Raw genomic sequence first — 26,331 nt, forward strand, 5'->3', positions numbered from 1 at the left:
CCTCCAAGTCCGAGGCCATGGTACTCGACTGGAAAAGGGTGGCCTGTCCTCTTCAGGTTGGAGGGGAGTTCCTGCCTCAAGTGGAGGAGTTTAAGTATCTCGGGGTCTTGTTCACGAGTGAGGGAAGAATGGAGCGGGAGATCGACAGACGGATCGGTGCGGCTGCTGCAGTAATGGTGGCGCTGTGCCGGTCCGTTGTGGTGAAGAGAGAGCTGAGCCAAAAAGCAAAGCTTTCAATTTACCGGTCGGTCTACGTTCCTACCCTCACCTATGGCCATGAACTTTGGGTCATGACCGAAAGAACGAGATCCCGGATACAAGCAGCTGAAATGAGCTTCCTCCGTAGGGTGGCCGGGCACTCCTTTAGAGATAGGGTGAGGAGCTCAGCCATCCAGGAGGGGCTCGGAGTAGAGCCGCTGCTCCTCCACATCGAGAGGAGCCAGTTGAGGTGGCTCGGGCATCTATATCGGATGCCTCCTGGACGCCTTCCTCGGGAGGTGTTTCAGGCACGTCCCACCGGGAGGAGGCCCAGGGGACGGCCCAGGACACGCTGGAGGGACTATGTCTCTCGGCTGGCCTGGGAATGCCTTGGGCTCCCCCCGGAGGAGCTGGAGGAGGATAAGCGGAAGACGACGAGTACAAGTACGAATTTCATATGTTTTCTTTTTTAACTCAGCTTAAGCAACTATTTTATTGTTTTAATAACCAATACATTATTTTTCTTATCTTTCTGTTAGACTGATATAGTAAAAACATAAATGTGCCAGAAATATGTATATATCATAAAATAAAAATGTATGAATGGATCCTTTCTTTTAAAAACAAGACATTTTTTGTTACCCAGGTTACTACAAAATGTTTGGATTTGGTGCAGCTTGTGCTTTAACAGGCTTGTCTTTGCAGGTATGACAATGTTTAAGTGCAATAAACATTATTATGTGCTCTGTTGTGTGTCTTTTCTGCAGATTACTGTCCGCAGTAAATCTAATTGTTCTCTGGCAATAATAAAGAACTATTTAATTTGCTTCTTATACATAAAAAAGTTGTGTGAATAAACTATATAACAGAAAATGGAGGTGTAAAACGGCTTCAGGAAGTTTAAAGGTACTAAAATAATTTAAATTTTTTTAAAGATTTAAGCCCTGGTTGCAAAGATGTGGATGTAGTCAGTGAGTTTAAATATTCACAATATTTGTTTTACTAAAATGAACAAATGTTAATCGAGTTTAGTTGTAGCACCACCCTGTGGTTAACAGGTGCCACTGCTTTTATCTAAGTTTGAATTAAATCATTGCACTCATAAGTAAGAATTGTAATTATTCTAAAAGTAATTACTTTGACCTCCAAGAAGCATGAGTAGAATAATCACAGAATATTGCATACCTGATTTACTCCCAGAATCATCTTCTTGATGAAAATGTGCTTCTCCGTGAAAATTTGAGTGTTTCACCTCTGGTGAGCTGTACAAAGTCTTTGTAAAAGAGTGAATAAGGAACAAGTCACCTCTGGCTGAACTCTCGGCGCTGCGTTTCATCGGCATGACAGAATAAAAGTCTATTTATGTTTAAATTAACAGAATAACAGGGACGTTTTCATCTACTGATCCAAAAAGAACCCAAACAAAGACTAAATAATCCTTAAGCACTACTTCTCAACTCCTCATGCACACAAGTCCAGGTATAGATGAAGATCACAAGCATCAGGTCCAGCATTTTGGAAAACTGAAGCTCCTCCAAGGGAGGGAAGAACTAATGAAGCTGTGGATGCATTCATCATATTTACAGAAGACCAAGCTAATCCACTTTATTAATGATTAACAGAAATAACCCTCATCCATCTGTCTATCCATTCATCTATCCATACCTCCCACAGTCAGCTGGCCTTTTACTTCAGGTTAAACACACACAGACTTCACTCAGAGCTCCCACTCTGTCCTCATTTTATCAGGACAGATTTAGATCTGAAATATCTGGATGTGTTTGTGTTTGGTTGTCTTTAGGTTAAATTCAAGCTCAGTTAGACTTCTATAGTGCACAGTCTACCATTATTGGCACCCACAAATTAATTGCGGCAAGAGGTTAAAAAGAAGAACAAATTTCAGTTTTTATACCGTGTTAATGAGCAAATAGCAGTTGCTGAGTTGATTTATGCACAAAAAAAAAGGTAGACAGAAACATGCCCTGTTGAAAGCAAGGGTTTGTGATTAATATGCAGTGTGTTTAAAAAACGAATTAAACTTCCAACAAGAAATGAAAAGTTATTATCAAAGCTATCTCAGGCCCAGCTGTCAACAAAATAATTATTCATTTTTCAACAAATATCACCGTGATTTAGACTTACTTGACATCACTACAAAACCACCCTAATTAATAATTTCCCCCAAATTATTTACATACAGAAAATGTCTCATCAAGATTTCAAAGTGAGGATATTTCTGCAACATTTTAAATTATTTCTGTCTAATCGGAAAACGAATGCAATAAGCCACAAGCTATCCTTGGTATGTTTCTATTTTCCTTTCATGGAAAAGACTTTAGAGTGATCTTCCAAGGCTGTAATCAGAGGTTCTCCAGGCATTCAGAGTTCTTATGTTTCCTTTGGACTTAGTGGTTTAGTTTTTTTCATAAATTAGTTTCTGAAATGTTTTTATTGCTAAGCCCTTAAAAACTGCTCCCTAAATCATTTAAATATAAAATAGACAAAAAATAAATAAAAGGATGATGCAAGCTAACATCTACACATAACATGCAATTTAGCAAAGAACCTATTTTTTAATTAGATATGTTTTAATAAATATGCCCAGACTTGACAGACTGTTGTTAGGACATTTGGTTCCCCCCAGTTTCCCATCTCAATATTTTATACATTACAAACTAAAATTTTTAGGTTTTTTTTCCATTAGTTTCTACACAATTCTGGACATCTGAGCAACTTATAGCAGTTCAGTTAATTTATATAGTACCAAATTATAACAAATGGTATATCAGGGCATTTAAGAAAACAATCAGGTCCAATTTATATGCAGTTATATAGGTTAGAATCTGGGTCAAATAAATCCAAATAGTTCAAATAGTCCAATACTACACATTTACACCAAATTATATTACCTTTACATCTGTCTCTGTACATCTTTACTTTAATTTTTTGTTATATTGACTAAAGGAAATCAGTTCTGTTTTAAAATCTATGAAGTTCAGACTTCAAATACTGTTTTCTTTGTTGTCTCTGTTGCTTTTATTTGGTTTGTAAAAAAATAAGTTTTAAGCTTTGTTAGGTTGCAGGTCCAGTTTGATATCATTAGCTACCTCAAATGGTCTGAAGGATTGGGAGTTTTAAAATGGGATTAGATTTATATATAAGATTTAAGTGTGTAACTCAAAAACCAAAATGCTGAAGCCTAAAATGTTTAATAATAATACAAAATTACAAAAAATTCTTTTGATTTTAATATTTTAGAAAATAGAATAAGTCTTACAAATTAGGAATTTTAACATTTTTCCATACACAGCTTTTTCAAAAACAACAAAAACAATAAAAGATAATTCATTTTTCAATAAAGTATAACATGCGTCCAAGGGATTTAAAATAGGCCAAAGAGAGTGGTAGATTAGCACATTGGGCCTATATTTTTATAAAAATATTTAAAAATAATAAAAACCAAGGGTCAAGGGTAAGGTCCTTCATTTGTTTATAGGGATATTTTCTGTTTATTTATTTTCTTCAATGAATTTGTTCATTTTTATAACCTGCAAATGATTTATTTATTGAAACCTGGAGATTCTTTTATGCGCAGCAGAAATAGCCGGGCTTCAGTCAATGACTTTAATGACGTGCGAAGGTGGCACGATTTCAGAAGGAGAACAGGAAGTAAAATGTCACTGGAGGCAACTTTTGCATTGAGTTTGTAATGTAGAGATTTAGATCCAGTTTCAAGACAAAGGTACAATAAACTAATTGACAACTGTTGGATGTGACCCGTATCTCATGAAGATGAGTGAGTTTTCGACACAACCTAAAGATTTACAGAGAATCGAGGCTGTTGATATCACAAACAATTCGGTCCTTCAAACATCCTACTACAGCAAACAGCAGATGAAAGCCTATAAAGGTCTGGAGGCGGATGGTGGGCCCAGAACCTCCATACCAAACGGCTCCACGATAATTGTCATTTGGTCTTGCAGTAGTGGCTATAATGTCAACAAACAGGCAACACTCATTAACGGTAACATTACCCTGACAGTCGTTTATGTTTCAAGGTAAACCAGTCTGATAGATCACGTGAAACACCTCTGAATTATTGCAAAGGAGAATGGATAAGTCATTGCAGCTCATTGCAATTGCATGGAAGGGTAAGTAATTTATTTGACCAGTTCTACAGGGGCATTGGCGCCTGTTAGCCCCTGTCTAGAGCCACCCATGGGTAGATTGCATTTAAGGTTTAAAGAAAGTCAATGTATTCTATTCACAGACTGAATCGTGTCAGAATCGTGTTCTCATAAAGGAGCAGTACTTTCTTCCACTGAAGCTATGGGAAACTAATGCAAGAAACAGCTTCTTGCACGACAGAGCAGTGCAAGTGGCTGATGCCATCACACGTGAAAAAAAAAGGTAGGATGACATGTTCTTAGCAAACACATCTGGGACAGAGAAAGTTGTTTTTTGGACACTGTGTAACGATAGGCTAAATTAAGATGTTAATAAATTATTGTGTACTGTTCTTGAATAGCAAACACAAGAGACTCTACAGCTACTTACAGCTATTTATTCCTGTCTAGCAGGGATATGGCCTGACCTATTTCCATAAGAATCAGTGAACTAAGCAAAGATGCATACAATGTATTTGCTAATCTAATGTTCACGTCTTTCTCCCTGTGATTTTAGTGTCCACACTGTCACAAGATGAGGCCGATCTGTGCTTGTGTGCTGATGAAAAGGGCTTCTGCCTCATCAGTGATGGAGATTATGTCACAATGGACCAGAGTCATGACTACTATTATCAAGCTGAGGCACGGATTCACATTGTAGATGTCTGATACTGTGACTGTGTACTGTGGAACCACAATGACATTTTTGTTGAAAGGATTTTGCCTGATCTTGAATTTTGGGATGATGTGATTCCTAAAGTTGAGTCCTTTTTTAGGAACAGTATACTTCCAGATATACTGAGACAGCAAGCTACAAACGTCCATGTGTGATATCAGGATCTAAACTTAGGTTTAGGCACTTTTGAAAGTGGGTTGTCTGATATGAAAACGCCAATTAGGTATTTTTCTAGTTTCTGCCACCTGAAACGCTGATAGCTGTTTTCTTCCCTTGGTGAATTCAAGTATCTGTAGTGGAGCACCATCACCAATATTGAAGCCACAGTTTTAAAGGACAATATCTCCAGGTAACAGGGTTTTAACACTACGGTGATACTTGTAGTTGGACCATGTTTGTGCTTGGGGCAGTAAAGTAAGAATAAAATCACATTTTTATTACCAGCTAGTCAGAGTACATCCCATATCTCTTTTTCCTCTTCACCACACATAATAAAACACCAAGCTTATTTACCAATAACTTAAACCAGGGGTAACCAAGTCCAGTCCTGGAGAGCTACCATCCTGCAATTATGAATGCATCTTTTCTCCGACACACCTGAACCAACCGTCGCTGAGCTGCGCAGACTCCTGGTAAACAGCCGCTCATTGGATTCAGATCATTGAGGCTAGCTTGGTTCACAGCCGTTGGTCAGGTGGACTTGAAGGGGTCATAGCGAACAGGAAACGGGCGCCAAGGTGAGTCGTGTCACTAAGTGGGGTCAGCACGGTGTCACCGCTCCACCAGTGTTCCCAGTTATCGATATCATTACGAGCTAAAGCCGATCGGAGCGTTTAAACTTGATTTAGAGAAGAGTTTGTCATGTCGTCCGTGTTAGATACGTTAGCTTCGCTAGCTCTTTGTGGCGGTGGAGCTAGCTCCCGCTAAACGAAGCTAATAGGCTATAAACCACTTTTTCTTTTTAAAGTCTTAACAGGCAAATATTTTACTAAGATGGTTATATCGTAGTACATATGGAAGCCCATTTCCGCCACTTTAAAGTAAAAACATGCCTCATGGTATGTCATAATTATGAGATACAAAGTCACAATTTTGAGTCATCATTTCGACTTTAATTTTAAAGTTTCTTTAACTAAAGAATCATTAAAATTCTTTGTTCCATTTGCTTCAGAACTCAAAATCATGTCAAACCCAACTTAACCATCTTACAGTTGCAAGTCTGAGAACTAGCAAGATTTGTTAACTTGTGGTCACAGAATAACACTTGGAAATATTAGCGAACAAGTTTTCCAGAGCATTTTTTACTTCCAAATACAGCAGCAACAAGTTCACCCACAGAATATTTAAAGAACTAAGTACTGTATGTGACTAAAATAAGACAAAAAACATCAGAAATGCAATCATTCTTATTGGTATATTTATAAGTAGGCTGCCATATTGCATTTTTATCTCTCAAAATCATAGCAATACTTCAAATATATTAAACCATACATTCTAATAAAATACGTTTTACTACATACTCAAATTTATGTTTTGAAACAAGTTTTTATACTTTGGAGTACTTCAAAGGACAAAAAACGAACATGTAAGAGAATGCCTACTTCTAAGGCTTTGCAGGTCTTATATATAGCCTCAGAGGACAATACAATGCAAAAATAGAAACACTGGAGGTAAACATAACTAAAAAAGATATATTAACCCAAAAATGCTAAACTTTAAATGTTTAAAGCAAAAAAATCCTTAAACTCACATGTTCGTCATCTGAAGTCTGTTACATTATGTTTCATTACGCATACACTGCTTTCTAGGACTTATTTTGCTTATTTTGTGTCAAAAAACTGGGTAGTTTTCATAATTAAACTGACTGTGCTGAATATCTTGAAGATGAGTGAAACTAATACTGATGTTCTTTCTGAGAAACAAATTGGATTCTGTGTAGAACCGGAGAAAAAGTGACAGGTGCTGTGTGTCGGATTCCCTGAGATAAGAACTTAAATATTTGCTGATGTTTTTCTGCTGTTCATTCATGATGCAGGGTACACAACTGAATGCATTACGTTTCTTAAAGTTGGTTGTAGATTTTCATATGCAGCTGTAATACCTTCCAGCTCAGACCTCAGAAGGGAAAGCACAGTGCTCTACTGCTCAATAACAAAGTCAAGTTCCTCAATCAGTTTTTGGTGGGCAAGCTCTCAAGTAGTAGTTCAGTGTAATCAGCTGTTGGTACTCTTCGACAGTTATGGAGATCCATGATTTCCAGCAGCTTTTCGCTGTCCACTTGCTTAAAAAACCTCAACGGCTAGATTGAAACACCATTCGATCTGACTTTGTAACATGCCTCAGGAAGCTGTCAACAAGAAGACTCTTTATACAGCCAAGAACTGCTTGTTCCAGTATTACTGGGGCAAGTTTTATAGGCAGGTACCTCTGTTTTTGCCAGCCAAAGGCAATGTTTCGGCCACTTTCTATCGGTTTTAGAAACGTGTCCTGTGAAAAAGGTAACGGTGCCACCATCTTCTAAAATGTCCACATTGATTGCTGCATCCAGCTTTATCAACATTATCACTGCTGGTTCCAACATATGTGACATTAACACTGTCTGTGGCTTTGGATTCAGTCAGCGTTGTGCAAACCTGAGAGTGAGTGTGGAAATGTAAAGCTTGTTGGGCATTTCCACTGGGGCTGTCTGGTCCTGAATCATTGCCACTGTCCTGTTTGGTTGTTAGGTAAAAAAGTAAAAGAATTAGTTTTGTCTGCTCATAAAGTTCTCCAGCAGTAATACGTTCATCAAGTGAAGACATTTTTATCTTGTTTTATTTAATTCACTTAAAGATTTATTGAATTTACTTAAAGATTTATTCAAGGGGAGCCAGGGGATTCCTCGCAGAACCCCCTGGCTCCCTCCGTCATGCTGCGGCGCTGGCGGCAGCAGCTCCGGCATGCTTCTGCGGGCCTCAGCCACGAATTGAGCTCGGCCCTGCTGTCCCAGCGCCACCCCACAGATAAAACACCGCCCCCTCATTCGGATATAAGAACATGAAATAAAAAGAGCTTCAAATGAAAAACGGGGTTAAAAAGTAAAGGTCACTGAAATACGTAAAGTAGCTTTACAAAATAAAAGTGTCACAAGATAAAACTGCATTAGGAAATAAATAAATAAATCTTTAAGTAAATTAAATAAATCTTGAAATGGATTAAATAAAATAAGATTAACATTTTTTTAACATAATTATTTTGTTTTATTTCTTGGGGATATTCATTTATTTCATAGAATATTTATTAATAATTTATCAATAGCAGTATTTATTTATTTAATTAATTTTGAATGAAACGGCTCTCCATAACCCACTGCCTTTTCAATTAACTTATTTCTGCAGTCCTTTGACACACCCATTTTTCTTGCTCCACCACCTTTCTTTGTCCTAACTTGGAAAAAACGTTCTACTAAAAACTTGTACTAACCACGAGAAGTATTTCTGCTTTTCACAGGCTAGCGAACAAGTGCCCGGTGACCAAGTTGTGCACCCGGTCTGTGGACAGTTTAGCTCAGTGCCCAGTGGTACAGTTGTTAAACAGCTTCTGGAAGAAGCGAGAAGAGGTTTTTGAATGACGCTATGTCAGCTCTATTTATAGTGTGAGGGTCAGGGCCCCTCTCGACATAGACGTCATTGATGCCTGACATTCAGGGCTGGGATAATATTTAAGTTTCTGACGAGGTCACGCAGGAGGCGTTCCCCATAGTGAGACACAAAAACAAATGGCATGAAAAAGAACAGGCAATGGCTCTATCGTCAGGTATGACCCTTAAATGAATTGGTGCAATAACATCAGGCGTTACTTAATAATGCTTACCAAGGATTTCGAAGCATCTATGACCATCTATGTAAAAGTTCGATCATGCATGATGTTCCTGTAAGGAGGCTTGTCTCCAACTGCTTCCGTATTTCATAATTATGACTTTAAAAGTCAAAATTACAGCTCATTCCAGCTGTAACCAGAATTTAACTCATTTAGTTTTAAGTACTGATATGAAGCCATTTCTGTCTCCTGTGTGCAAAAATAGTTGAAGTTTTATTGAAGAGAGTAAAGTGAATATTTGTTCAAACACATCACACAAAAGCTGTTAAAATAAAGACAAAAACACCTTATCTTGAAATCTTAACTATGCTCCAATGACACTGTAAGGTAAGTTTCGTGTGGTTGTTTGGGATGTTCGTTGATATTTATTTCTTGAACAAGATTTTCTCTGTTTCACAGTTTTCAAATGTCACTTGACAGTCTTACCTGCTTTAATATGTTATTCTTTCTGATAATCACAATAATGATACATTTGATACAAACTTCTGTATTCCCTGTAGATTTGTTTGGAGATGTGACTGTACCTGATTTTGCTACAATGCAGTCCATGCCAGGATCAGAACATCTAAAGTAAGTAAAACAGTTAAATTAGAAACATAAGAGCCTGACTGGGTTAATTAACCTGTTTGGGTTTTATCTCAGCAGTTGGGTCCTATGTTTACTGCTTGAACTAGAATATAAAGTTAGGTCAGGAAGGCAATGCTGTGAATCAAATTTTACTATATTTATTATTGTGTGTAATTATGGAAAGTATTCCTAAATCCAGCTCCTACATAGTTGTACTATTTTCATTCATTATACATGTTTCAAATCAACATGTACACAGTGGTGAGAAAAACTGTTAGCCCACTTTGTGATTTCTTTGCATCTTTGTCACATTTAAACGTTTCCCATCATCATCAAACAAGTTTAAATATTAGACATAGAAAATGCAAGTAAACACAAAATGCAGTTTTTAAATGAAGGTGGTTATTATGAAGGGGGACAAAAATCCTCTAGACCCTGTGTGAAAAAGTAATTGTCCCCCTAAACCTAATAACTGGTTGTGCCTCACTTAGCAGCAACAAGCAGTGTTCGTGATACTCGGCAGTGAGTCTCTGTAACATCGCTGTGGAGGAATGTCGGCCCACTCTTCTTCACAGAGTTGTTGTAATTTGACCACATTGGAGGATTTTTGAGGATGAAACGCCTTTGCGAAGGTAATGCCGCAGCAGATCAATTGGATTCAGGTCAGGACTTTAACTAGGCCACTCCAAAGTCTTTATTTTGCTTTTCTCAAGCCATTCAAAGGTGACTTGGCACACTCCTTCAGGATGTTTTTGTAAACAGCAGAATTTATGGTTCCATTTACAACCGCAAGTCTTATGGGTCTTGAGGCAGCAAAACAGCCCCAGACCATCACACTTCCACCACCAAAACCGAGACCGGCATTTATGTTCCTTTTTGCTCTGCCGCGATTTTCATCTTGAACTGGTCGGCCAGCCTCTCTTGAGAAGGTTCACCGCTGTTTCATGTTTTCATAAATGGAGTATATCGGTTCTATTTTAATGTTTTCTCAATTGAGAACAGGTGTGGCTGGAGAAGTTTAGTTCAGCTTCTTCACACAGGGTCATGTCAGTTTGGATTTTTCCCCCATATAATAACTACCTTCATTTAAACACAGCATTTTGTTTCCTTGAGTTTTAATTAATTTAATATTATATGTTTTGACATAAAACATTTACTTCTAACACAGAAACTAAAATAAGAATTCATTAAGTGGGCAAACATTTTTTCCTCACCACATAGACCAGTTATTAAATAACCATCAATAGATTTAATATTTATTCAGTTCACTTTTTGAACATAAAGCCTTGCAAGAACTATTCACACCCCTTGAAAATATTCACATTTTGCTGTGTTACACCATCCGAAAATAATGTATTTTATTGGAGTTTTATGTGATAGACAAACATAATTACACACAAGTAGACTTTATTTATGATTTAAGTGAAATCTAAAGGGAGTTATTTGCAATGAATATTATTTAAGGGTATCAGAGTGAAAGGACCTGAATACAACTGCAGGCTGCACTTTTCAGATTTTTATTTCTAATAAATGATTGAAATTATGCATAATTTTCTTTCCACTTCGTAATTATGGAAAACTTTGTGTTGGTCTTTCACATAAAATTTGAAGTTTGTGGTTGTATCGAGACAAAATGTGAAAAAGGTATATGACGATTAGTGGTTTAAAAATTTGATGTGTATTTTAGACCATTGTCTGCTAATCAGCCTCTGTTCATCTGGTTAGCTGATGTGATTTGAATCTAGTGAATTGTGAGGCCGTCTTTTTAAAATCCCATTCACTTGGTTCAGTTTTAGTAACTGACAAAAACCGTGACATTTTAGTCTTTTTATTTGAGTGTTGAAGCAACTGTTTTGGCCGGTTTGAGCCTTGTTTTCTGGGCCTACGTTACAGTTATGAGATGGCTGCTCTTCCACTGAGCCACAGTCGTCCCCAATGGGTCTGTACCTATCAGCCTCTTTTTTCAGTTGTTTGAAGTAATAGCTTAGGAGTTTGTAGAGTAAAACCGTACTCTCGGGTCCCTGCTTTTTTAAACTAAAAGTATTAAATAATGCATTACAGACAGAATAAAGTTTATTAATTAATGCAGTCTTAATTTGCAGGTCACACGACTCCGGTGTACCGACACAACATGCCCTTTGGTCAGTGGATCTCAAATGTACTCACTTGGACTGGAGCCCCAAAGCCACCCTGATACACTTCCAGGGACAGTACCCTTCCATATGTGAACTGGACTACCACATCCTGCAGCAAGAACTTCAGAATGTATCAAAGACTGAAGCTGCAGTGGACATAGCAGATTTTTGCCTGGTTGAAGATGTGTCTTCAGCTCGCTGGTTCAGAGGAAGAGTTCAAAACCGAAAGGAGGACTTGCTTGATGTTTTCCTCATAGATTGTGGAAATGTTCTGAGTGTCGACGTCGCTCACATAAGATCCTGTACGGATGACTTGTTCATCCTGCCTCCAAAAATAGTCAGTGGGTTTCTCGCGAATGTGCTGATTCTCCAGAATTGTTCTCCCTCAGTTATTGAGGGATATTTATCGAGCCTGATTGGAAAAAATGTCACGGGTTTCATCACAGCTCTTCTTCCTCACAAAGTTGTCCTGTTGGAAGTGCCCAACATCAACTCTGATCTTGTTCGACATGGCTTTGGGAGGCATGTGGACAGAGACACATTCCTGCTGCTGGTTAGCTTGCTTACAGAGGTGCCACTCAAACAAAACATGGAGCCAGTTCCTGACCTACTCATTGAAAAATCAAGAGGACAAACATTTTGCTACAAATCATCCAGCTTGCGGGGTTATAAGGACATTTTGTCTTTCTGTGGGCTTAAGTTGAGTTTTGGGACACATAATAAAGTGCGAGTAACTGCTGCTGTCAACCCCGGGCTGTTTTACTGTCAGATGGCTAACGCAACAGCAGAGCTCTGCCAATTTTCAAAGAAGCTGGCTAAGGTTTGTGAAGACAAAATCAAAGGAGACAGTCAGAAGACTCCAGAGAACCTGGGTGTTTTGTGTGCAGTTAAAGGAAAAGATCAGGGATGGTACAGAGGCTTAGTGCAGTTTCTGCCAGCCCACTCTCAAGTAAGAGTTTTCTTTATTGACTATGGGTTCTTTGAGACAGCAAAAGTTGAGAACGTCCACCGTTTGCCACCTGAATTTTACTCAGCGCAAATTATGGCGTTCCCGTGCCAACTTCCCTCTCTGGCTGATCAGGAAATGCCGTTCAGAACGCAGCAGCTCAGTTTCCTAAAGGCAGGCTTGCTTGGAGCAGTTCTGGAAGTGGAGATCACTGGTTTTGATAAAGAAAATCATTTGTACACCATCAAGGTGCTAAGCGATGAAGACTCGCATGTGGAAGAACCCAAGCCTATCCACAACCTTACCTCTGAGCCACTTTCAGATGTTGTGGAACTGCCACCTCTGGACCGATATGAGAACTACGAGAAAATCCTGAGTGAAGCATTATGCAAAACCATGGAAGCAGAGGACGTGCAGGTTGGCTCTATCTTTGTGGGCTATGTTGAGTATGCTCAGGATCCAAACCACTTCTGGATCCGAACCCAAAAACGCAATCAGGAGTTTGAGGAAATGATGACCAAAATAAGAGATTACTTCAGTCAGGTGAAGCTGGATGAAGATGTTCTGAATCCAGAGGTAGGGGCGATGTGCTGTGCACTGTATGAAGAAGATATGCATTTCTACAGGGGTGTGGTGACAGATGTTCTCGAGCATGGAGCCGAAATCCTTTTTATCGACTATGGGAACATTGAAAAAGTGCCGCACAAGTTGATAAAGACCATACCCAAGGCGATTGCCAACGAATGCCCGTTTGCCATCTGTTGTACACTTGTTAACGTTTTTCCGTTAGATGACGTTTGGCCCAGCGTGACACGTCAGTTGTTCAGAAAAGCTGTGTCCAGCAAAGCCTTGCTTGTCCACCTAATCCAGATGAAAAAAAACATGTTTGTTGTTGACTTGTTCGAGATGGGAAGTAACAACAGCATCACGGAGCTCTTGATCTCTTCCAAACTGGCTGAATACATTCCCCATGTACCTGTGGAGAAAAATAACAAAGATGTTTTGGAGAAAGCCAGGCAACTCCAACATTCTGAAGCAAACACTAGTAAAAGGTCAGAGAAGTGGCAGCATTGTGAAGGGGAAGTGAACCAGTGCAGAAAGGAAACTGAGAAGGTTAAAGCCCATTCTAACTACAAAGCTATAAATTTCAAGCCAGGGTTTGAGGTCTCCGTACGCTGCTCACACATCAACTCTCCATATGACTTCTGGTGCCAGCCTTTAGATGGAACTCAAGCTTTGGAGAAGCTCATGGATGACATCCAGCTCTATTACTCAGCTCACACAGTCCCCCTCCATCCTGAAGATTCGTGTTGTGTTGCCAAGTCCCTGCAGGATGGAAAATGGTACAGGGGTTTGGTCATTGGAAATAGGAAGAGCCACGCCACAGTGATGCTGGTTGACTACGGCTCTGTTATCCAGGTCAGAGATGATCATCTTCAGGCAATCAGGCCAGAATATCTTCATTTGGAAGGACAAGCATTCAGGTGCAGCGTTGCTAACCTGATTGAACCAGCAGATCCAAAATACTGTGGCAATTGGAGTCCGCATGCATGCAACTTGCTAAAATGTTTTGTCCTCAACAGCCAAGATGTTCTGAAATGTAAAGTTTTATCCCTGTTGAATGTGAAAAACAAAGGCCTATGCAACGTTGTTTTTCTCCACAACACCCAAACGCAGCAAAGCATCACGAACATACTCATAGAACAGGGACATGCAAGAGTAGCAACTTTGTCAACAAGGCAGAACTCCGACGTGTTCCCTGAGTCTTTCTTCTACTCGTCATTTGATCTAAGACCTGGAGATGAAGAACAGGTCTACGTTACGCACGTCAACAGCCAGTGCGAAGTCTACTGCCAGCTCAAGAGGAACACAGAAATCATTGAAGATCTCGAGACTAAAATCTCACAGGACAGTGAAAACATCATGCAAGCTGGTTCAGGAGCTGTTGTAAGGAAGTTGTGCCTCGCGAAATACTTTGACGGCAAATGGTACCGGGGCATGATGCTACCCGTTCAGTTGTCCCTGCATGTTGGCGTGTTCTTCGTCGACTACGGAAACACAAAAATATCCGAAATAAAATCCATCATGTCCATTCCCAGGAGCTCTGAAGATCTGCTGTACACGCCGATGCAAGCTATAAGATTTAATCTCCGTTCAGTGCCCGCCGGGGAGCTCTATGCAGACGCCCTGGAGTTCCTCATCAGTGCCGTCCTCAACAAGCTACTGAAAGCAGTCGTACGTGGAAAGAGGGACGATGGGTCTTTTGATGTTGAGCTGTTTGATGGAGAGATCAACATCAATGAGAAGGTGAAGGAGCTCATTTCTACCCAGAAACCAAAGACTGCAGTCAGATGTGCCATAAGCAACACAAAAACTACAAAAGATAAATATAAAAATCCACAGGAAGGGCAGTGTGCAGCTTCATGTAAAACTCTCAATGGAACAAAAATCAATAACACCAAAAATCCTTTGCTTAGCAGGTCTCTGAACAAGTACGCCAGAGCAAAAAAAGAGAGTGAGCATAATGCAAAGAGGTCTGGTTCTATAAACCCTCAAATCAGATCTACCAGTGGAGACCAAAATATAAAGTCAAAGGACACACAGAAAAGAGAAAAGTCCCAGTTAGTGCGGTTCCCGGATAAAACCATAAATCCTGGCTTTAGGGCAAAATGTTTTGTGTCCCACATCGACTCCTTTAGCAGCTTCTTCCTCCAGTTGTCAGATGACGAATCCGCCATCCTGAAAATGGGCAAAAATCTCAACTCGAGTCTCTTCAAGGATTCCTTAAAGATTGTCTCGCACTGGAGCGTCAGTGATGTTGTTTTGTCTGTGTTTGAGGACGACGGTTTGTACCGTTCAGTTGTGAAGAACAAGGAAGATAGTTCCCGCTACAAAGTGGAGTTTGTGGACTATGGAAACTCATCAGTTGTAGAAAAGGAAAAGATATACCCTCTACCAGAGGAGCTCCTGTCCCACCCAAGGTTCAGCATACCATGTTCATTGATGAACACAAGAGCATTTAGAGATGAAGCGTCTTTCATTGAAGCTGTGATGGACAAGCCACTCATGGTTGAGTTTGTTCGGCAGTATGGGATTCAGTGGCAAGTCAACATTGAGGTTCTTGATGGAGAAGCTGGAAATAACATACCTAGCAGTTCATTTGTAGCAGAAAGTAAGGAAGAGTCTCCCTCACTTTTATCTGAATCCACTGAGATTCAGACTGAGAGTCCCTGCAAGGAGAACCTCGGAGAAGACGGCCACCAAAGCGAAAAGTCCAGAGAAGCAGGATCCATCTTAGAAAGTAAGAGCTTGATGCCACAACCATCAGTCAAGCAGCAGGTCCGAACCTCCATGCGGGTGAGACGAACATGCAACAGAAAAAAGATTCACAAGAAATCCAAAACATCGTCTGTCCTCGTTGAGAAGAGGGGTCAACCAGATAGATTCCTCCCTCAAACCATTCAGGTCAGAGACACAGAAACTGGGACCATCCTTTCAGTCCAGAGTAACGGTAGCTTTTATGTCAGACTCACTAAAAACAACAACATGCTTACATCAATGGAAAGACATATAACAAACAACGTAATGAAGTACAAGACTGTGCCTGAGGAGGATATCAAACAAAACCTGAAATGCTTAGTCAAGGCTGAGGATGGCCAGTGGCAGAGAGCTGTTATTCAGCAGACACGTGAGAGATGGCTTGAGGTCTTTCTGGTGGATCATGGAATAACAGAAGACATTCCCATAGGGCCTGTTCTACAGCAGTATACCTACCTGAAGAGGATCCCAAACCTTGCTCTGTTGTGCAAGATGAACAGTCTTGGTTTCAGTGAGGGGAAAGCAGCTCATCAGTGCTGGTATGAAACACTCAAACCATTAGTAGGCACTGAGGTCAGGCTGATATTCGTGAGTTTTTCTGTGACTGATAAAGTTTGGCTGGTTGAAATAGTCCTGAGTGGACTGTTGCTTGTGGATCAAATCAAGGCCTCGCTGCAGCAGAATGGAGAAAAGACCACATTAGCAGATGAAACCCAAAGTGAGATTTTACCAGATGGATTCACAGCAGATGTAAGCACACCTCAGCTGCTCTTCTTTCCTCCTCTTGAGACTGACAAAGCATACCATGGCTTCGCAACTGCAGTTACCACTCCCTTTGAGTTTTGTGTTGTACTTGATGATTTGCACCTCGTCATGAAGAACGTGTTCATCATGTTGGATGACCTGCATGGAAATATGCCTCCTCTTCCTGAGGCCCACCTGGTGCCAGGCGCCTGTTGCCTGTTGAAGTCCGAATCCAAGAACAAGTGGTGCAGGGGTGAAATCATACACGCTGACACCATGGTGGTCCTGAACCTCGTCGATTATGGACATCACGAGTGCATACCGTACGATGACTTCTCCAAGCTGAAGCAGCTTCCGGTGGAGCTAACAAACCTTCAGAAGACAACTTACCCCTGCATCCTGAGAGGGGTGAAGCCGGTTGGTGTGGACGGACAGTGGACTGATGAGGCGGCAGTCTTCTTCCAGCATTGTTTGTACCAGAAGAACCTTCAGATCTTCTTCAAAGCGTTGGGCTCCAACTCCACCTGGACAGTGGACATTCTTACTGATGGAGTCCATGTTGCCAAGAAGCTGGTGGATGCTGGACATGCCAACTATACAGATGTAATTCTTGGACTCAGGTATACTCTTCAAACACTGTACTTTAACATCCACTGCGAAGAACAACAACTCAGATTATTCATTCTTGTGGTTAATAATGAATTAAAACATGAATTAAATATAGCTTAAATTCAGTTCTAGCTTCTCTAAAAAATAAAATTAGGAATATGACTAAACAGAGTTTCTTAGAAAAATGTAACCAAACTGAATATTTGTATTTCTCTTAACCAAAGGTTTCAGGTGTTGGGTTCCTGTAAACAACCTCAGGTTTGTGGTGCTGATGAAGAGGAGGTCTGCAATGAAGTTGAGGCCACTGATGGGTGTGATGGGAACACCTCAGTCAACACTGAGCCCAAATCCAGTCAATGTAAGAAGCAAATACATGTAAAAACATTTTATAAATACAGGCTGTTGGAAGATAATCTTTTACAATGTAAAATACTACACTTTTTTTAAAATATTCAGGTACTTCCTGAAGTACTTCTGCATGAAAATGCAACTTTTGTATGGGGAAAATTTACTGCCAAAAATCAAGAGCACATATTTTCAATTTGAAGGATTTCATTCTGCTTATACTCGAACGTAGTAATGCTTGCACTCAAAACTTCTGCTTTTTTTTAAATATACTCTGTTCTCTCTCAAATCTTTGTTTCAATTCAATTCAAAAATACTTTATTAATCCCAAAGGGAAATGATCGTTTTATCTCCTAGCAACCATATCAGCCAATAGAATGACAGTGTGCAAGTGCTAGGTCACAGGCTTAGTTGTGGTGCGCTTGTTTCCTTCTACTGAGCGTACCTGTGTTGCTACACGGGTCATACGAAGCAAAATCCAGAAGTAAGTGCATCTATGCATCCGGTGCGCGTCGCAATTTTGTGAAATAGGTCAATCTACTTCAATGGATAGCTCAACTCAGCAAAGTACTATGACAGTGGATAATTCAAACTATCTTGAAGTAAGTGATTTTAAACATTCAGTAGTTTAATATGTACGTCTGTTTCTATCAACATAAACAACATTAAAATAAAATGACAATCAAACACATACTTTGAGCGAAAGACATATTTAAGAATTGCTTTGTAAATTTGTTAATTCATCTAGAATGTCAAAGATAAAGTTAATGATTTACAATATCACTGCTATAACAATATTTTCAGTAAAACGGTGACATCGCTAACCTTACATTTTAAGGGTTTGGTCCTTGTTGGGTTAAATTAAACACTTTTTACTTATTGGGATAGCTATTTATGATATCTGAATCATACATTTTATGAATGAATGCTTACTCTTCATTTTCCACGATTTAAGTGCTTCACAATAAAATAACTATAATGTTATACTTTCTACCATTGTTACAGACTCTGCTGAGGCGTCAAATTCTGGAGCAATTGCTGAGCCAAATGAAATATGTTCTCGGTCATCAATTGTAGCAACACAGGCACAGTCAGTTGAAGGAAACAAGCGCACCCCAACTAAGCCTGTGACCTAGCACTTGCACACTGTCATTCTATTGGCTGATATGGTTGCTAGGAGATAATACGACTTTAATCTGAAAGAGAGCAAAAAGAATTTGCGAGCAGGGAAGAAACTTGAGAGCGCAGTTTTGATCCGAGCAGAGAGCAAGTTTGCGCGCTTGGAGGATGAAGCAAGCAGGAGGAGAAATTATCTATGCAAGAAGCATTAGATCAGAGCGCAGAAACAAAGATCTGAGAGAGAACAGAGTATATTTAAAAGAAAGCAGAAGTTTTGAGTACAAGCAGAATGAAATCCTGCTTTCAAATTGAAAATATGTGCTCTTGATTTTTGGCAGTAAATTTCCCCCATACTTTTTCACTATTGCGTAAGACAAAACCTCAGATTTGTCATGCACTTGAACAAAGCTTTTATTACCCAGATGCATCTTATGAATTTTTTATGGAAAGGTGGGTTGCTTTTATCTTCTAACTCATTACATTGCAGTGTAATTATATTTGGCCCACAAGATAGCCTGCTAGAGCTGACCCGGCCTTACTGTGCATGCATCACTAATACTACAGATCCCTGGATGCTCTACTTTGTGTTTTTACATCAGTCAGGACCCACAAGCCAACCTTTCTCCAGTGACATTTAATAGCGACTGTAGTTAGGAAACCCTAGTTAGGAGAGATCCCAGTTATCTGGACTGGTGCACATGAGAAATGTAGAAAACTGGGCTTTTATGAATGTTTTCTTCATGCAGTGTCCCTTGCTACTCAAAGGCCACTGAAATGTTTCCCAGAAGGCTACAAACAGAGAAATAAGTTTGTACATTTTTATTCTTTTTGTTTGAATTTTGACTCCACGTGTGCTCATAGTATTGAGCTTTGCTTGGTTTCATTTAAAAAGAAGGGAATTTTTTCTTAATTATAGACATTTTGTTAGAAATTTTAAGGCTGGTCTGCAAATTGACATGTACAACTGTGCCAGCTTGAGAAGCTTGGATAAAACAATAACTGGTCTAGAGAACAGAAGGGTGCACCATGAGAAAGCAGAGAAATAGTTTTTGACTTATCAGAGAAGTATTGCACAGCTTAATTTGATTCTCACCCTGCAATCCTTTCCATCAGGGGGCTTAAAGTGACCTTTTTTTATTGTCCCCCCCCCCCCAACAGGTTTTCTGATGTGAGGAAAGCTCACATCTTGCTGCAGCGATTCTTTTCTGAACCAGCCTCACAGCAGAAGTTAGTTACAACCTTTTTGTTTAAGCTTGATTGTATTAATTTGTGGCAGATGTTTTGTTGGAATTTGATTTCTTCAGTCAACACTTTGTATTCCTTAAGCTTAGTTGATGTTTGCTTGCTCTGCAGACTTACATTAGATGTTAGGTGCTCCTCAAATGTGATCATATGGTTTTTGAGGTTTTTTTAGGAGGACAAACTAGTTTCGTATATCTATTTTGTGTAGGATCTCTTTTCCATAGGGCGTTTTTATAGTAACCAAGACGGCTTTCTATTCAAATAATGCAGTAAGTGAATGTTTTTGAAAATGTATTTGTTTTCTGGTTACTTGCCTCTAATAAACTGTTAAAATGTTTGTACCACTCGGTGGCGCTAGAGAGCCAGTATTGTAAATGCGCTTTAGAACTGTTCAAATTTTCACTTTTCATAGATATAAAAAAATGTTAAAATAAACTCATGTATTTTCTGTACAGAGGAACATTTCTGCTCATGTGGTTTTAAACTTCCTGGTAGACAGAATGCGCAGACAGATGACTCTCAAACAAACACTGGTGGTATTTACTTAATATTAGTAGGATCGGATCATTACAGGGTAAAAAATTATAAAGGCTTCGAACATACAACCAAAAATAATCATAGTAAAAAATGGGATTCGAACCCAGGCCTCCAGGGGAGACTGCGACCTGAGCTGCTAGTCCGGGTAAACGTTAAACAATGTTGAACATTATAGCCAATCGCGTTTCAGTAATGTTGAAAGCTGTTGAAATGAGTAGCCAATCGCGTTTCAGTAATGTTGAAAGCTGTTGAAATGAGTAGCCAATCGCGTTTCAGTAATGTTGAAAGCTGTTGAAATGAGTAGCCAATCGCGTTTCAGTAATGTTGAAAGCTGTTGAAATGAGTAGCCAATCGCGTTTCAGTAATGCTGAAAGGCCAACGTCGTTTCGAACAGTGTGGGTCTGTAGCTGCAGACCACAAACCCAAGAGTAAACGACCTGTTGATGCTTTTCATTAAGGGGGTTGAGTCATTTTGGATTTAATTTAGCAATAAAGCTAAATTTAGCAGTACAGCTAACAACAATGTTCATGTGTTATGAAGCAATGAAATTATATTTGAAGCACATAACTGAACAGCCGGAGCAAAAGAAATCTGTATGTAGCAAAATGCTGTCAGAAGTGGGATTCGAACCCACGCCTCCAGAGGAGACTGCGACCTGAACGCAGCGCCTTAGACCGCTCGGCCATCCTGACAGATGACACTATAGGCGGGAAATTTGAATAATAACCCAGACACACGTGACGCCCGCTCACAACCGATGTGATGTGGTGATTTATGCTTTACTTTGGCTATATTTTTGAACTCCCGCCTTTAAATTCTTATAAACTATAAACGGAGGTAATGTTAATGGCTCAAAGTAGCATAATAGTATATATAAAATAGTCTTTGGACAGTTTAGTTCCGCAATATCACGTAACTTTTAGAACAACATTTCAAGAACTCATTTTTTCTCGCGAGAGTTTCTGACGTTTTCCGTTACAGCGCAGCGTCTAAAATTTTTTAGGTTATCGAACATCCGGGTCTTACGTGCTGTAGCCGGAAATATAAACATAGGCAATCACTAAAGATTTATTATGGGGCACAAATCATTTTTAAAAATTAAAGTTTATTATAACAGATGGAAATAATGTGACCAAAGGTAAAAAGAAGGAAACAAAACACGTTACTTACGTTATGAGACGTTTCATTCAAAAAATTACAATTATTAATTTTATTTCAAGAACTTGCCAACATTAGACAAGTTTATTTAGAGGTTTGGCTTTAACTATTTCAATAAATCTAAGTAAAATACAAGTCACTATTACTTTTCATTTAATTTGACTTAAAACTAACAAGACTGCTAATAACAGAAATGTCAACATTTTGTGTATATTTAAAACGCAAAATGTTTTTAAAATCAAAGCAACATTTAGCATGTGAAACGCCAGCAAATTTTCTTGGTGTTTTCAAGTTTTGAAATAACAGTGTAATTTAAACAAAATAACCAATTTAAAATATTTAAAATTGATCATACTTAAAATTCATATTCTTAAAATTCATTCAAGAGTTTAACTTTGTTTTAACAGCATAAAAAAAGGCTGTAATCCCAGCGATGCTATTCATATATATGGATAGATTAAATTGTCCATTTAATTTGGTAATTTGCCAAAACATTAGATGGACACAAATAGCAGAAATGTTTAAAATAGTAAATATTTATAAGCCTTTCTGAAATGAAAGCAAAGTTTATCATAGACAAAAACTGCATTTAAAAATGTGTGCAAATGCAAAACTAAACTAAAAGCTTTACTAACTTAAACTTTGGCAGAATCGCCTAATATGAACAAGCTACTAACATAAGAAAAATGTATTTTTGACATCAGCTATTTAATCTATTAATTAAAACACTATTGACAGTTGTGGTTTATTTATTTGTGTGTAAACAGGTCCTTCTCAAAATATTAGCATATTGTGATAAAGTTCATTATTTTCCATAATGTCATGATGAGTTGGCAGGCCAATTGAGCACAGTGATACCATGGTCAGTAAACCATTTACCAGTGGTTTTGGCACTGTGAGCAGGTGCCAGGTCGTGCTGAAAAATGAAATCTTCATCTCCATAAAGCTTTTCAGCAGATGGAAGCATGAAGTGCTCCAAAATCTCCTGATAGCTAGCTGCATTGACCCTGCCCTTGATAAAACACAGTGGACCAACACCAGCAGCTGACACGGCACCCCAGACCATCACTGACTGTGGGTACTTGACACTGGACTTCTGGCATTTTGGCATTTCCTTCTCCCCAGTCTTCCTCCAGACTCTGGCACCTTGATTTCCGAATGACATGCAGAATTTGCTTTCATCCGAAAAAAGTACTTTGGACCACTGAGCAACAGTCCATTGCTGCTTCTCTGTAGCCCAGGTCTGGGGAATGCGGCACCTGTAGCCCATTTCCTGCACACGCCTGTGCACCGTGGCTCTGGATGTTTCTACTCCAGACTCAGTCCACTGCTTCCGCAGGTCCCCCAAGGTCTGGAATCGGCCCTTCTCCACAATCTTCCTCAGGGTCCGGTCACCTCTTCTCGTTGTGCAGCGTTTTCTGCCACACTTTTTCCTTCCCACAGACTTCCCACTGAGGTGCCTTGATACAGCACTCTGGGAACAGCCTATTCGTTCAGAAATGTCTTTCTGTGTCTTACCCTCTTGCTTGAGGGTGTCAATAGTGACCTTCTGGACAGCAGTCAGGTCGGCAGTCTTACCCATGATTGGGGTTTTGAGTGATGAACCAGGCTGGGAGTTTTAAAGGCCTCAGGAATCTTTTGCAGGTGTTTAGAGTTAACTCGTTGATTCAGATGATTAGGTTCATAGCTCGTTTAGAGACCCTTTTAATGATATGCTAATTTTGTGAGATAGGAATTTTGGGTTTTCATGAGCTGTATGACAAAATCATCCATATTAAGACAATAAAAGACCTGAAATATTTCAGTTAGTGTGCAATGAATCTAAAATATATGAATGTTAAATTTTCATCATGACATTATGGAAAATAATAAACTTTATCACAATATGCTAATATTTTGAGAAGGACCTGTATAGTGTTTTATTTTGTTTTCTTGTGATATGACATCAAAAATTAGCATAACTGTCCCATTAATTGACTAAATATTTTGTTTTTCAGGCAGCAAGAAAATAAAACCACACCACAAAGTGACTGAACAGCATTTATAACACCTACCTTCTTTACCTAAAACGATGAAAAAGGAAACACGACCAGGCCCCCATTGTTGAAAAATCTGTATTTATTAATGATTTACAAAAGGCTAAACATGAAACCATTTAAATGATTCAGTTCATTTTGAAACCTAGAGGGAGAAATCGAGGAGGAATTGCTTGTAGTGGTTCTACAGGCCGGTTACTAACAGCATCTCATCTCGTCACGTAGGATCACTTTCATCTCCAGCCGATCCGTTTACACTCAGGATGGACTCACTCAGAGTTTAAAGCTCAGCTGAGGTGCGCCGAGACTCTGGGAAACTGTTTACTATGTGAAACCATCATTCTTCTCTGAAGCTCTCTGTGAAAGGAGATTACCACAGTCAAGAGGTCCCAAATATAATCCACTTCTCCAAAATAAAAGGTCTGCAGATACAGAGTAAATATTAAAATATGTGCATGTATGTTTTTCTTTTTCCAACAAGGTTTGAAATAAATACCTGTAAAGCAAACAAGCATTTGAAGAGAAGCTCTTCTTAGTTTATTAATATTGTGAAAACCAACATTAATCACATTTGGAGCGAAAGTTTGTTTTTCCGTCTTGAGTTTAGGGAACAATCAGTCAAATTAACTTCACAAAACTCTGCAAAAAACTATCTTTAGAAGAACCTAAAACTTAACATTTAGGGGTGGAGGTTTGTTTGTTTGTTGGGTTTTCTGACATGAAAATAAATGTTAATCACGGAAGCTTTCCGGTTTTCTTTAGTTTCCTGGAAGGTTTCTACAGTAGTAAAAAGAGACAGTTGTGGACCGGCATATTTACAGTAAAGTTGTGCATTTACAGAGGCCTTCCTCAGGCGTTACCAACCTCCTCTGGATCATCTTTCAGCTTTTCAAAGACGTCACAAAAATAAAAGAAATCCCGCTCTTTGTTGCTACGGAATGAACAGTGTTTCCTCTCATTAAGAATTTAATCTTTAAAATAAAATAAAATAAAAACAAAAAGATAAAATTAACAATAAAATATGTTTTTTTTCTGCTGGCAAGGAGGAACTGAAAGCATGAAAACATGATGCAGAAAAAAAGCATAAAATATCATAAAATTGTACATATTTCAGTAAGCTATCAAAAAAATTTAAACGAGAATAAATCCTTTCAAATCGCCCCAAGAACCATTTTACAAACAAAAATATATCCCCCTTTGTTGTGTGTTTCTCTAATTAGATATAATTAAAACTTTTTTACAGTGCTTCATTATATAACTGACAGACTTCGACTGAAACTAGAACCATCTGTCACGTTCCAACGATACCGCTGCGTCATAAGAACAAAAGGTGAAGGTCCAGTCCTCTGATGTCTCAAAACAATGAAAAAAGCAACAGAACCGGGAGGAGGCCGTCAGTGTTAATCAGGTGAGCGCCGGCTCGCTCCGTCTGGACGTTTACCAGGACCACCTTAATGTGGATTTAAGGTGGCGCTGGGAGGCAGAGGGCTTGGGTGGGGCCTACTGCTTGGTGTTGAGCTCGTTCTCCAGCTCCATGAGTTTGCGAGAAGCCTTGACCTTGTCGGAAACCTCCTTCCCTTGAGAGAAGAGGCGCTGGCGCTCCTTGAAGGTCAGACTCTCTGGAGCGTCGCTGGGGATCGAGTTCTCCTGTTCCTGACTGAACACGGACACACAGAAACACTAGCGTTACACCCAGACGCTGTGAGGTCCCTGCAACAACTCAATCACAACACAAAAGCTACAGAAATAAGGTTGAGGGAAGCTGCTGCAGGGTCTCTGTGGTGCCACCAGGGGGCGATCAATATGAACCACATTTTAAAAAGGAGGGTCTTCTTCAGATGTGGAGTGGAGCAGTCTGCCAAGCATGCAGCATTATTGTAATTTCTGTTTTTTGCTATAATTTAAGCATATATAGAAGTAGCTGTAACTTGAACATTTTTTTTAAAGAAATGAAGAATTTAATAATTAATATTTTTGCCCCCTTACAGATTTCTTCTGTTTTTGCTAACACACATATTATACAATAATCTGAGCAAATACCGAATGCAGTTTGATGCGCATTGACAAAATGCAATGAGTCTCATTCATCTGTGTTTTTGAACCCTGGTCCTCAGGGAACTGCCATGTTTTAGATGTTTCCCTGCTTCAGCTCACCTGATTTCAATGAATGGCTAATTAACAGTAATTATCTGAATCAGGTGTGTTAAAGCAGGGAAACATCTAAAACATGCAGCCCACTTTACTTTTAGAACGGGTTTTTATCTTGACACATTGGAGGGCTTTCAAGGATGAGGCCACAGCATAAACTTTGACTAGGCCACTCCAAATCATTGGATTATTGTTCTACTGAAGGACCAAATGGCCAATCTGATAGCCAGACATGGTCCTGCAGGATTTTCTGATACAGAGTAGAATACCTGGAGCTGTCAAATACAGCAACTTGTCCAGGTTCTGAAGAAGCTCCAGTCTTTTGTAAAAAGTGTATGCTAGCTCAACCCTTAACTGACTACCCAGGCAAGGACAACACTAATCAGAGAAGCAGTTAAGAAGTCCCAGGAGGAGCTGCAGAGATCTACAGCTCAGGTGGAAGAATCTGGACGGGGACAGAGGTTCACCTTCCAGCTGGACAATGATCCTAAACATACAACCAGAGCTACAGAATGGTTTAGATCAAGG

At 39.4% G+C, this 26,331-nt stretch overlaps 3 protein-coding genes and 1 non-coding gene across 22 annotated transcripts in view; 1 reads left to right on the forward strand and 3 right to left on the reverse strand.

The window, feature by feature from the left end:
- rfx6 (regulatory factor X, 6) overlaps positions 1-5,770 on the reverse strand; it is a 28,117-nt gene extending 22,347 nt beyond the window's left edge. For 2 of the 3 annotated variants that reach the window (XM_047387858.1, XM_047387856.1), the window contains exon 1: positions 5,554-5,683. The gene's annotated coding sequence lies outside the window, so the exon portion shown is untranslated. Of the gene's footprint in view, positions 1-5,553 lie in introns of all 3 variants that reach the window. The other variant, XM_047387857.1, reaches the window with a different exon arrangement.
- On the forward strand, positions 5,662-24,163 carry tdrd15 (tudor domain containing 15). 5 transcript variants are annotated; one of them, XM_047387837.1, is made up of 6 exons: positions 5,662-5,777; positions 9,399-9,468; positions 11,568-17,228; positions 17,442-17,575; positions 19,840-19,908; positions 23,617-24,163. In XM_047387837.1, the coding sequence occupies exons 2-5, from the start codon at positions 9,437-9,439 to the stop codon at positions 19,851-19,853; spliced, it is 5,841 nt and encodes a 1,946-aa protein (XP_047243793.1). In that variant the 5' UTR covers positions 5,662-5,777; positions 9,399-9,436; the 3' UTR covers positions 19,854-19,908; positions 23,617-24,163. The 5 variants fall into 5 exon arrangements, with proteins under 5 accessions (XP_047243793.1, XP_047243794.1, XP_047243792.1 ...); XM_047387838.1 differs by having other exon boundaries at positions 23,881-24,163; XM_047387836.1 differs by lacking the exon at positions 19,840-19,908.
- On the reverse strand, positions 21,071-21,153 carry trnal-cag. Its single transcript has one exon. It is a non-coding gene; the product is annotated as a tRNA-Leu (tRNA).
- afdna (afadin, adherens junction formation factor a) overlaps positions 23,720-26,331 on the reverse strand; it is a 113,700-nt gene continuing 111,088 nt past the window's right edge. For 12 of the 13 annotated variants that reach the window (XM_047387852.1, XM_047387850.1, XM_047387844.1 and 9 more), the window contains one exon: positions 23,720-25,312. In XM_047387852.1, the coding sequence (XP_047243808.1) occupies positions 25,156-25,312 (157 nt within the window). In that variant the 3' untranslated portion in view covers positions 23,720-25,155. The remainder of the gene's footprint in view (positions 25,313-26,331) is intronic. The other variant, XM_047387849.1, reaches the window with a different exon arrangement.

The sequence above is a fragment of the Girardinichthys multiradiatus genome, chromosome 15, assembly GCF_021462225.1.
Source record: "Girardinichthys multiradiatus isolate DD_20200921_A chromosome 15, DD_fGirMul_XY1, whole genome shotgun sequence".
NCBI classification, from domain to species: Eukaryota; Metazoa; Chordata; class Actinopteri; order Cyprinodontiformes; family Goodeidae; genus Girardinichthys; species Girardinichthys multiradiatus.